Genomic DNA, 13,487 nt, shown 5'->3' on the forward strand with positions numbered 1-13,487 from the left:
TTTACACTTTTCAGTTTTCTCAACGGAAACAGTTCCCGCGCTGCTGTTTTGATTCACGGCGTTTTCTCGCTGTTTTGTGATGAAGACCGGAAAGTAAAAAAAGGGGGGGGGGGTGGGGAGGGGGTGGTGAGAGGACGAATCGTTTAGGGTTCCGTGGAGTTACGCACGCTTCAGCGCTTCGTGAAGAGCTTCGCACAAAGAGAGATAGAGAGAAGAGAGAGAGAGAGAGAGATAGGTAATGGAAAGCAGAGTGAGATAGAATGAGACAGAGAAAGAGAGAGAAAGATAGCCTTTGTAAAGCCGCGAAAGCAGACAGCAACTGACACATTTATCGTTCTCCCTCGCTTCCACTCTGCTGGATGGGATAAAAACATTAATATTCCCAACCCCCTCCTCCCCGCCATTTTGAGACCAGCCTATTTTTTTTTTCAAGTTGTATTTCCATTTTATTTTGTTTCACAAGTTTCCCATTTAACCGCTGGTGTGTGTGTGTGAGCACGGCCGGTTTTGTTAGCGAGGCGCAGTAGAAAATCAGTTATTTAAAATGAAAAATAAAATGTTACTTGAAAAATTCCTCCATCCCTTCAACCCAAAACTCGCCACGATATTGCGTTTCCCTGGCCACTGCTCAGCCAAAACCACAGGGATTATTACCTTGTGCAGTGCCCAGTGACAAATTGACATCCATTTTTCTCCGATAGAGAAACTTCACACTCACTACCCCCCCCCCCCCCCCCAACCAATCAAGTCTCTCCGATAGAGAAACTCCGCACCCAATCCCCCACCATTCCCGTGTCGCGTCAATTTTAAGAGCACTTTATCGTGTCTTAAATGTACGCATTTTGTTTCGTTTGTTATTTTAACTGAAGTGACCAGCAGTTTTTGTGTTCAGAGAAATTTTGTTGTTTCCTGTGTGACTTGATCTTTGATTTTATGTATACACTTTTTTTTTTTTTTTTTTTTTTTACAAATATTGCTTAAGAAACAAGATCAATTGTAAGTTAATGAATGAATGAAGGAAATAATGAAGGCTTAATTTCATCGTCGTCTCTCGAGGTAATTCGAGACATTGAGTGATTCTGATACAATAGTGACGGAACCCACTGACTCAAAACAAAGTCCGCCATGTTTCCCACTTGCAAAAAAAAATCCGGGGTCGAATTCGCTGTCAATATAACACCGATTTCAACATTGAGATTCGGTGATAAACCTTTTCGTGTATCGACAGTTATAAGAGTACGTTTGTACTTCATAGAACTAAAATATAAATTACAGACGAATCACATAATAAAAATAAGATTTCCTTTTAATTAATTTGGGTGACAACATTGCATTTTAAAATAAATAATAATACTGTTCTTTATTAAGGGTGTATGTCACGTTCAAGATCATTATTTTATTTTTACGTGAAATACGTTTAACACAATTAAACTTGTAGTAGAACTTTTGATAGGCTGAAGTTCAACAAAATTAAAAAAAAAAAGTATAGTTAGTTCTTTTTTGCATAATTAGCTGGCAAAGTTGAATTTTTAAAATTTTTCTACAGTATAGACAAGAAAAACCAAATCGAATAAATAATAAAAAAATTTGTATTTAAAGGCAAAGCTGGTGGCTACTGAATGGTATGGTTTAAAACTTTTTGAGGAGAATTTATTTTGCCTTTTAAAGTCATAAAAATTCTGAGGCTTTTAGGAGGTTAGGTAATATTAAAAAAAAAAATTCTGAAAGAAATTAAACCATAGCATATACAACTTTGACAATAATTATTTAAATTAAACAGGAAATTTAGCACTCACAAAGGCAATCTTGTGTGTAAGAGCATCTTGTCACTTTAATCTACGTGCGGTATTTTGACTAATGTAAACATTAAAAAAAATTGTAACAGTTGACAAATAAATAACTATTAGGTAGCTTAAGAAAACCTACAAAAGTACCTATAAAGATGAAAGGTTAAAAAAAAAAGATCTTTTAAATAAAATTTAGGATGGCAGTATAGATTTGTTCAAAACAAAATCAGTGTATAAAAAAAGCCATAAAATAATTTTTAAAGGGAAAATGAACAAGTACGTAAGTTACCTCAGTATATAAATCTAAATGTTGGGATATAATTTATATTTTTAAATAATTTTGACGTGACAACGTCTAATAAATCGATGAACGCCGACTGCACGCACGAAAATAAAGTCCCATTACGCACATTTTCCCGTTACGCTGTGTCCCGTTATATTCCACTCGATTGGAACCACCATCGATTTGACATTTTCGAGGCACATTAAACTTGAAACACTCCCATTCCTTTCCTACTTTTCTTATCATCGTCCTATCCTTAATAGAATAACAAAGATTGGAAGAAGTTAAATAGCAAACATGTATAAAAGTTATATTTAAAATAATCTCTTCGTTAAAGTAATAAACATATTTGAATTAATGAGTGCAAATAAAAGCAAATTTATCAATTAAATTGTAGATTTAATTTCACTCCTTCTATGTATCCATACAAAATAGTAATATTTCAATAAAAATGGTTCAATTTTATTCATAAAAGTATGCAATCATTTCAACAATGTTTTTTTATGACGTTGTCACGTTAAACTATCGTCCGTAAACCAACTTTACAGACAACCAATTTTTTTTGTGTTAAATGTTTTTTTAGGGGGAGTAACTACAAGTTTTGATAGCAAAAAGTGAAAAATGTTTTATTGAACGGAGTGACAGGTGGTTGCGTGTGCTTGCAGACGTGCTACGAGATGGAGCGCTACCTCAAGGACGAGCCCAAGCTGCAGTCGTGCAAGAAGCTGCCCACGGACCTGGACACCTCCTGGGACCTGTTCACGGCTCCGGTGACGGCCTCCTGGGCCAAGGTGGAGGTGGTGGACGGCTTGCAGCTGGGCGAGCGCGCGCTCAGCTGCGCCGTGCTCGTCAAGCAGGAGTACCACGTGGACGACGAGGACCTAGAGGACCTGGGGGAGGAGGAGGAGGAAGAGGACGAGGAGGAAGACGAGGAGTACTTCTTCGGCCACCGGAAAGCGCTGGAGCTGAGGCTGGTGGCGCGCGGGCAGGCCATCCTGCCGACTCTGACGCCGCCGTCGAGCCCCGAGTCGGGGCAGGGCCACAGCAACAGCAGCCAGTCGAGCTTCGGCAGCGGCGGGCCCGCGACGACGGCGACGACTACGACGGCGACCCGGATCGCCGCGAGGAGCCCCGGAGGCGCGGGCGGCCTGTCGCGGCTCGTCGCCGCGTCGCAGCCGCACCTCCCCAGGCCGGCGCCGGCCCCCGCGTCGCGCCACCACCACCACCACCACCACCACCACCACCACCACCACTCGCGCCACGACCACTCGCCGGACTCCAAGCGCAGGAACCACAAGTGTCAGTTCCCCGGCTGCAAGAAGGTGTACACCAAGAGCTCGCACCTCAAGGCGCACCAGAGGACACACACAGGTGAGTCGCCCTCGGCTTCTTCACCACTACCCCTGTTCATTTCAGACGATGAAACTCCGCCGTTGTATCCGACATCTGGCGGCAGCGTTGGCTTTGAATATATGTACTGTATAGAAGTCGCGAGTGGATGGGATATACTCTACGTTTTTTCAGGAGCGTTTGATGCGCAGCTTGTGAACTTCACCGCTGCAGTGCGCTGCCGTAACGCCCTGTATCGTCTTAGGTTGTTATTTACACGTTAGAGCGCAGCACTTTCGCCCGCTGTCATTCTCCGCACCCCCCCCCCCCACCAATCATTCACTGCAGCTCAAGGTCGTTCAACGGGAGGGGGAAGGGGTGTTCGACACTTGTCCGCTAGGGACCACCACAAGTCGATGCCCTAGAGATGGTGGCGATTGCGGCGGTGAATTAACCAACTACCTCAAAACCGTATTAGAAATTTTAACCTGGGCTGGCGACTTCTATACAGTACATATATTCAAAGGTGTTGGTAAGTAACCACCTATATTACCTACCAAATGATTATCCCCTGACATCTGACCAGACATTTGTGAGCACATTTTTTTTTTTCAACATATAAAAACTTAACGGTCATGTAACTCTTCTAATAATGACACTTATATTTGTTTGCTGGTTCACAGTATTTCGCTTAGCAATCGGTGCGTACGATTTATCTGGATACGTGACTGCCAGAGAAGGTTTATACCATGTTACGTAGCAACGTATATCGTTCACTAGGTAAGGGAAGTTATGGACGACGTTTCCACATTGTAAAAACACGTTATTCTATCCTGATAAGCTCAAATGGTCTGTTTTTTTTATACGTTGTTCGAAATGTATTATATATACGGCACGTGCATACGTATGCATGCGTGGGCGTGAATCTATAATATTAATGTAATCGTATATTGTGTAGTCATGTGCGAGCGTGGTTTATTTCTTCTATGTTCCTGGGAGCCAGGGCCACTATTCATTGCAATTCCCTCGAAAGACAAGTCGCGAATTACGTTCCTGATCTAGATGAAATTCGGGTGGGGAGGGGGGGGGGGAAGGGGCAAAGGGGCAAAGGTTGAGAACGTTTCCAGACACTTTCGCAACAATTCAAATGACTCTGGAAGCTTCACCGTAGTAAAACACAGTTGCTCGCAAACACACGGCACTTATGAATATACATGCAACCCGAACCACCCACCAACCTCGAGCTATGTTCGTTGGTGGGGGGGGGGGGGTGGTAGGGGGTGCTGGCAAACTCCACAGTGGAGGGCAAGGTGGGGGCGTTGTAGAGATTTATCAGGCTTGTGGCTATGACTTCCTCCCCTCTCCCCCCAACAGATTTTCCCTTTCTCGCGCCTGTTTGGGCGTGCGTATAATACACTGGGACCGCAACCTTGGAAGAGTGGGAAGGGGTTAGACGCGAGCCCATTTCCCCTCTCCCAACCATTTTACCTTCCCTCTCCGCCACTCCTCCGCCGACTAACCACCACCAACCCCCCCCCCCCTCCTTTTTCCTCTAACATTACTGCGAATCGTGATTTATCTGCGGGACCCTGCATCCAGCATGCAGCATCCGCCAGCACCTTCACCCCCTCCCCTTAACCCCTCTCCAGACAAACCCCCCCCCCCCCTTCATCACAACCAGCAAACCTGTCCCTGCGGGAGAAGCTGCGGCAAAAACAACACCAGTTAACTAGTTAAGTCCCCCCCCCCCTGGTTACGAAAGTTCTAATTAGTGCGGCTTCCCGCCCTTTAGCGACCTCCTTCTTCGCCGCCTCCCCCCCACCACCACTTTTTTTTCACCCTAACCGTAGCTACTCCTTTTACAGCACAGTGCGCCCACGTGCGCGGGGACCGCGGCGCGTGAGTTTCATAAATAACTCCGGCGACAGCCGAAACGGCGCCGCACCGCCGCGAACTTTCGGCCGCCGAGGGGAAGGGGCGTAAAAAAAAGGAAGAAAAAAAAAGAAACTGGGACTGCACGCGGACGTGTCCTGGCGAGGAGTAGTTTGGGGGGTAACGGGTCAAGTTTGCAATTTGTTGTAGGAATAGTAAAGGACCGGAGGGGGTGGGGGGGCTAAGAAGTGTCAGCCTGGTCCAGAATACCCTATATATTTCTACTCACTTTCCTCTTACGTATTCCAGTTTGGGTTTTTTCGGCTTCACAGCGTAAAAAGCAGGGTTGGGTGATCAGGATTGAAAAAAAAAAATAATCGAAAGAGATATGCCATAAACATTTGCTCCTATCAGGTACTGGCTGTCAGACAAATCACGCTTAAACCGGTAGATCTAGAAGCATGAAATTTTTTTATATGAGTTCCTTGCGTAACGTAGGTGAAAGGGCTGAAAAGGTGCTGTTAAGTTTATATGAAGAAAAAATTATTTTAAAGTTACGATGATGAAATTATGTAAATATACTCTTCGAAAGAAATGAAATATGACGTATTACATTATTTTGGAAAAATCATCTCCTATAAAAATTAAAGAAGGGGGGGGAGGGTGTTGGTTCCAGGGTGTTAAAGATCTAAATTCCCGTTTTTGTCGAATATCCCCATGGCAACGAATTTTGCATCGTTGATGCATTCTTCGAACTTTGCGAGGACGTTAAAGATGAATATTTCCCGTTTATCAAGTATATGTCCTACAGTCTGGAAACTCGGCAGCGATGTTCCTTATATTAGATAGACCTCAAGTTAGAACGACGTTTTCCCAAAATTATCTTCTAAGGGGTGTTTAGCCCAGGCAACGCTAGCGTTGAATATTTCCCTAATAATTTCACACGTTTTAAAGAAATAAACGTGTATCATTGATATAAAAATAACGACATGAGGCGGTCAAGGAGGACAGCTGCCCCCCTTTTTTCCAAAATGCAAAAATAAATAAATACATAAAACAAGGAGCAAGGTCCACTATTTAGAGAAAATTCGTAACTTATCATCACAAACTATTTTTAAAAAGTAAATAATTGTTTATGTTATTGTTGATTATTATAATATATGGCCCCGTGAACCCTTTCCCCCTTTTTGAAAGAGGTTGAAATCCGGAAAATTCCCTCCCTCTTCTACCTTACTGTCGGATACGCCCTTGAATAAGGGCATTGGTAACGGTTTACATTATTTCCTACAGCTATAGTAGAGCGCATCGTTGGACGACAATAATGCACGTGTAATTAATAAATCATCCATTTCCTGTTTCTTCAGTGTATAAAAAAAAAGGAGCGGTGTATTTAACAGCTCGTATTATGATAAATTAAAAGAAGTGTAAAAGGGGGGGGGGGGGAGAAACGTACCGCCTTATTTTCCTTCAAAATATGGTGACGTTTACGAGCAAACTCTATTAGCCTAATTGCTTCCTCTAAAACGCTTTGCAGAAATTTTTTTTTTCCTTCCCTCATGCGCGTTACGATCGCTTACTGCGAGCTCAATGAGCCGATCCTTTTAGTCACCGAAGGGAGAAAAAAAAGTCATAAAAAAATTTATGTTTTGTTAAAACTGACAGCAATTTTCCAAAGACCGATAATCCTGAAGTAGAATAATCGTTTGGCGTTAGCTCAAATTGAATCCTTAAACACACAGCCAGCAAACGTTTATTTTAACAGAATCTCGAGCTTATGGCACCACAAGACGTCACCAGCAATGTTACTGCTAAGTAACTGTAGACTAATTCGTTAACGTACCGTACTGTCGTCATAGAAAAAAAAAAAACTTATTTCAATCGCCTGTTCATTCGCATTTCATTTTTAAGCCTGTTTCCGTACAGATATGAACTTAATGCCATCCAAAGTTCGGTACTTTAGTATAAATATTTTTCAAGGCGAATGCGATCAGAGAGTATATGACTTTATATTGAACTACTATTAAAAATGATATAATGGTAACTAGAAAACTATCCACAGCTTCTAAATGAAAAATAGCACATTATCTGAAGGTCACATAAATATCTAAATAAATGTGGTGTCTTAAATGTAAATTATGTTTACAAATTTAATTGCTTTTTCAGTGTTGTAAAAATTGGCAAATCAAGCCGTGTGAGCAGAATAGGATTTTATTAAGCACTGGTCTGGGAATAATTTTTTGTCTACTAAATATTATTCATATTTCCGGGAGGGTAAAATAATTTTTTGCTATGAAACTAATTTTGATTAAAATGAAATTATATGATTAAAGAGTAAAATTATCAAGTTCCAAACATTTAGCGTTGGATGTATTTTAGATATTACTTTATAGCTATAACGAGATATTCCTTATTTAGAAGCCAATCAAGTAGAAAAAATATTCAAGTAGTCTAAGGATATATATGTGTGAGTAGGAACGTCCTGCTAAACTCAAGATACACCCTGTGGACTAAAAGCATGTCTGCAAAGGAAAGTAGGTTAAATGCTGGGAAGAAGATATTTAGGGCACGGGGGAAAAAAAAAATGATTGCGATACGAGAAACGTTCAACTGATCCAGCTTTTTTTAAAAAATTTAATTAATTTCATCTTTCGTAACTTGAAAAAAATCTTCTTGCTGTGCTTGCGAACGAAATGAATAATTTTTTTTTCTTCAAGTTAAAGCGAAGAGAGTAGGCTCAGGTGAGCAGTGTTGATTGTTCTAAAGCACTCCGTTCCGAGTAGCAATTAAATTCGTCCGTCTTCGCAAAATCTTTTATTTTCTCTCGCTTCTTCGCGAGGATGAATGACACGGTAATTGAAACTCAAAGAAATGGCACTTTGAGAACGCCGCCAGCTGGGGAAAACAAAAGACACGTAGGGAAATTCCGATGGGGTAAAAAAAAAATGTTTTTTTTTGGGTGAGGGGGAGCGGGGTTGTGTCTCAAAGGAAATGGCGTTCTGATACGATAGGGCGCAAATTAAAGACGGCGAAAACAAGACGAAAGGTTGTGCAAAGGGGGGGCCCAGAAGGGGGGCGAAATGGCAAAGAAGGTAAGAAGAGCACGCGCGAATGAAATGACATTTTTTTCTGTCCTTCCCCCCCCCCCCTTTTTTTTTCTTGCCCCTCATCGCTGAGACTTTTGAATCGGACGCCGTAATAAGCACCGGGAATCACTTTTCACTTCTCCGTGAGAGAGCAGAGGCGACGGGCGAAAAACAGGAGGAGAAATGAAATTCGCGGGGGAAAAAAAAGGTAGCGTCGCAGTCGCGTCTCGTAACGTATTTCACCCGGGGCGTGCCTTTTCCTGCCCCCTGCTGCTTCTGGCGTTTATTCTCTCGTCTGAGAAGATTCCGCGTATAATATCGTTTGTGAAATTGCACAAGAGAAACGCGTTTCAACTCTCGGCCCTGCGGAGCAAAGTGGAATGTCGAATACGAAGATCGAAGAATGCGCGAAAGCATTTTTAAACCTCCTCGAACAGAACATTTCTTGTTGCTATGACGACATGAAAATTTTGGCTCGCGATATTCATTCAAAACGCGTTGTTGGTGAATATTTGCAACGTTCGTTATATGTTGCTGAATATGGAAAATATACGACTGCTGTAACTTACTTGGTAAGGAGAAAAAAATAAAATTCATAAAAAGCCAAAATACTGCAAATGACACCTTATCACGGTCGTACCAACCACCAGGCAAAAGTCAACCTAAGAGTGACAGCACATGCAAGAACAATTTACAGAAAACCCTTCACGTACACAGCCAGCAAAGTGACTTAACCAAAAATGAAGTACAAACAAAAATGTTGGCTAACATTCCATAAGTGCAGTGTAAATTATTTCTTGGTTAACCATGGTAATAAATCATAGTTAATTTAAATATTTGGTTTTTTTAATTTTGTCTATTTACAAGATCAAATATTACTTTTGAAAATGTTAAATGTAGATGTATTAAAGTTAGGTTTGCGTTGAAAAATGGCCCTTATCCTAACTGTACGTGGGTAGATAAATAGATTTAAAAAAAGTTCACAAGCACTTCGATTTTATTATATAGTTTATAAATTTATATTAAAGAGTACAAAAAAAATACTTGATTACTTACGCAACAAGTGAGCAAATAGTTTGTTCAAATTTTCAACCGTGAAACAAAATTAATCTAATTTTGACTAAACGTTTCCTTACCCAACTTTGTGGAACACTACTTTTGTGGAAACTATGTCTGTCCGTCCGTATCCTAACTCTTAAAAGAAATAACTTTAGGAATATTACATTCCTGAGTGTCCGTTGCTTTAACGTTGCGAATATTTCATTTCCGAGTGTCCGTTATAATTTTGATAGACCTGTCAGGTAAGAAGTTCAGTGTCTTGAGTTACTGGCTGGCTTGCCAGATGTTCTGGGTTCGATTCCAGGCCTGGCAAGATACTTTTTCATCGGTGTAAAAAAATTCCCTCCTGACGCATAGGGATTTTTTTTTGTTCTATTTTAAGCTCCACAGTGCGGAAAGCAAATTTCGAACTATCGCAGTTTCGCCAAATACATTAGAAACTTATACCAGACAGCTCCAAGATTTTTGTGAGAAAACTTGGCGTTGTCACTTTAGTCCGATAGTAGGCGGATGGTATGCCTGGTGTAAACAATGTATATCTTTAATGCATATGGTACCAAAAACGATGAAAATATATTTTATTTCCTTTTGGAAAAACATTTTTTTTTAAATAATTATACAAATTTTTGAGGGAAATAAATCTTCAGTTCTTCTTATTTCTCAAAAAGAAATTAATTATATCTGACATTATGAATATTATAACTAGTCGGAGTTATTCTAGCTTCACTCGGACAAAGCCAGCAAGCTTCTGTCAAATCGAAACAGAAAGTCCCTTAGTAGATCAAGAACCTTCTGGGGCGTTATAGAACATTCTCGAACCTGTGGAAGATTATATTACTTAATGGAACATTCTACAACATTCTAGAACCTTCTGGAAGATTATATAACATTCTGAAACATTCTAGAACAAAATAGAATATTCGGGAACATTCAATAACATTCAGGAACACTGGGTTCAAAACGAGAACACCATCATTATGCGTTTTATTAAAAACTTTTATGTCACGTCTGATGAGTATGATGATGATTATGATCAACATCATAGTGTGTTGTTAAGTCTTCTACTACGCGTGTATGGTTGGAAATCCTGACCGTTGTAATACGCATTATCAGAATCATCCATATCACGTGAATTGTCATCCTGTAACATTCACGCAGTATCACTGGTGTTACAATTCAATATTATGTCTTTAAGTAATTTTTTTAAGGTACCCAACTACCGAACGTTCTTGTACACTTTATTATGTTCTCGCCGAAAAGCATTTAGCTTGTTACGGTTATCCGATCCACGTATTAAAATTAATGACTTTAAAAATTGACACGATAATGTTCAAAGTTATTTATTTCTGAGAAAAAAAGTGGGAAGTTTCATATTTCAAGGATGCAAATTTCGCAAGATAAATTAACATAATTAATGTCTCAAAACAACGTGTAACACAAGAGGCCTAGCTTTTAATGAATAAGCTAACTCAATGCAAAAAAAATTAATGTCATTTTTATTTGTTTTAAAAATTTAACAGTTACTTTTTACAGTAAAATGTATATTATTAGTATTATTTTGAATTCTAGGGAACACTGGATAAAAAGAAACCAATTTGAACTATTGAGGGTCATATATTTAGTACACGAAAATTAAGAGGATGTTTCTTATGCCAATTTTTATGATTAAACCTGAAAATAAAATGGAAAAATCCTGATAAAAAACCAACTCTTAAAATTTTCAAAATAATAATTTTTTATTTTTAATTTTTTTTTAATATTTAAAGGCGTAGGTGATCAAACAAGTGGAAGTAAAATAAATATCCATTGTATGGCTGAGATTTCTTCACCAAAATGGAAATATATGATGATCTTTAAATGGCTCAACAGATTTTCTTCAAACATAGCCAATAACAATGCCGATCAAACCGGCCTTCAAATAAAGAAAAAAAATAACAGTAAAAGATTTATGGAATTTTATAATTTGAAAATCGTTATTTTTTGAAGTTATACTTCCTTAGGCGTGTTAGGAAAATATTTCGAGAATGAATTTTTACTTTGCGCGCGCCACGTGCAACGAAGTTTTCTCATGTGTAAAAAAATGCTACATACAAATAAAATGTATATATGCGCTCGTAAATATTATACTCTAGTGATCGATATTGAATACTAGATCATATTACTAAAAAAAATATTTATCGGGAATGCTACTGATATAAATCGTGTTTATAAACTTTTCCAAGAGTATTTACATGAATGAGGTTATCTTCCCGTATGTATAATTTATTTTCGTTATAAATGATAAATTATTACATTATTAATTTATAAATTCTTAAAATGAATTTATTTTGATTAAATATTCAGCATATTTATTGATTTTCATTATCTATTAAAATTATGTTTATTAGTTTACTAAATTTAATAATTTATTTTAAAAAAATGTTTATATTTTTATTGAAAAGTAAGTCTTTATTTTTAAAAAAAAATATATTTTATTTAATTCTTTAATTTACCAATTATATTTATAATATCACTCCAGTTCGTTTATTTTTTATTTCTATTAATTATTTGCTTGCGAAATTATTGTAAGTTTTTTTTTTTGTCACGTTGAGTAAGTATAGCATCTAACGCTCCCACATTGGCACAATCACCCATCTGTTTTTATGTTTCCAGGAAGCATTATGTCTGCGTCGTAGGACCATCAAGTGACTCTTGTTGATTACCGCATGACGTCTCTGGGTTCATTTCGTCGGTGCTTCAGGTTCTTGCCCCGGGGGGGGGGGGGGGAGAAGTTGGAGGGAGATCCATGTGATCTCCTCCAGCATTAAAAAAAAGATAAAGACTGAATAACACAATTGTACCAACCTAGCTACATAAGGTTACTGAGGTATTATTATTTTAATCCGTAGTGGGGCTTCAAAAATTGCACAACCTCCCCGTTATAACCCGAAATGCATCACACACACACAAAAAGAAATCTGCAGTAATTTTTTTTCTTTCAACGAGTCTAAAATTTAATTCCTATTTTGCACAAGTGTTTTTGTAATCATTTTTTCCCCCCAAACATACTCGACATGAGTGTTTCGTGTATTCAATAACATTAATTCATGTGTATTTATGACTTTTTTTTTAGTGGATTCTTCAAATAATTGAAGAAGGAACAAAACATTGAAACAATTAAATAAAAAAACCTAAGGATAAAATTTCGAATATTCTTTTCTCTCTAAAGGTCCTACTGTTACCCAGGTTTGTAGTGTGACAGGCATTTTCTTTTGAAGTTCAACTATGAATAAAACTTACTCATTAAAAAAAAAAGATGCAATAGTGCAACCGGATACTTCAAAATTCTGGCCCGGCCTTGTACCGCATGAGGAGCTCCGTAGATGCAGACTCCAGAGTGGGCGGAAAGTGAAGTTCCATAAGTAGGGACCGGAAAAATTCGCGGATTCAATTATCTGTAGGATAGCCTCCATTATCCTCTGCACTTCTCAAGTAAACACGCGTGTTCATTGGGTACTAAATTGTGAGGCGTCTCCACTGGGTAGCTTGTGATTCGACGCTTCTTTGGTCGATAGTCTCTCATTGGCACAGAGAGCTCCAGTTAAACTGCGAGCCAATAGCAGAACCAGCAGATATTATCTTTGAAAGATTTGTGCAATGGGAGTGCATGAATAGATGTAGGCTTTTGGACATATGCCATTGCTATGCTCGTGTATGTCTGTAGAAGAAAACTACTAAAAACACAAATGACAAAACCACAAATTAAGCAAAAAATTGCTGTTTTATTGCTTAATTTGTGGTTTTGTCATTTGTGTTTTTTGTAGTTTTCTTCTACAGACATACATGAGCATAGCAATGGCGTATGTCCAAAAGCCTACATCAAGTCAGAACCAGCAGAATTGTACACATGTTTGAATTTCAGTCTATTACGAAATGAATCCGCGATTTTTTTCCAGTCTCTATCCATAAGGGATATTTTTTAACTTAGCCCACTTAGCATCAGCCCTACCGGCCTGGGGGCCCCCATGGGCTAGGATAAGGAATACTCCATATACGCAATCGGGAAAGGTGTTAGAGCTTCGGCTATGACCAGAG

General features: G+C 39.0%; 1 protein-coding gene across 1 annotated transcript in view; it reads left to right on the top strand.

Moving 5' to 3' along the window:
• LOC134536807 (Krueppel-like factor luna) overlaps positions 1 to 13,487 on the top strand; it is a 362,378-nt gene that overhangs the window by 146,670 nt on the left and 202,221 nt on the right. The window contains exon 2 of the mRNA XM_063376748.1: positions 2,736 to 3,441. Within this exon, the coding sequence (XP_063232818.1) occupies positions 2,748 to 3,441 (694 nt within the window). The 5' untranslated portion in view covers positions 2,736 to 2,747. The remainder of the gene's footprint in view (positions 1 to 2,735; positions 3,442 to 13,487) is intronic.

This window comes from Bacillus rossius, chromosome 11, assembly GCF_032445375.1.
Source record: "Bacillus rossius redtenbacheri isolate Brsri chromosome 11, Brsri_v3, whole genome shotgun sequence".
NCBI lineage: Eukaryota > Metazoa > Arthropoda > Insecta > Phasmatodea > Bacillidae > Bacillus > Bacillus rossius.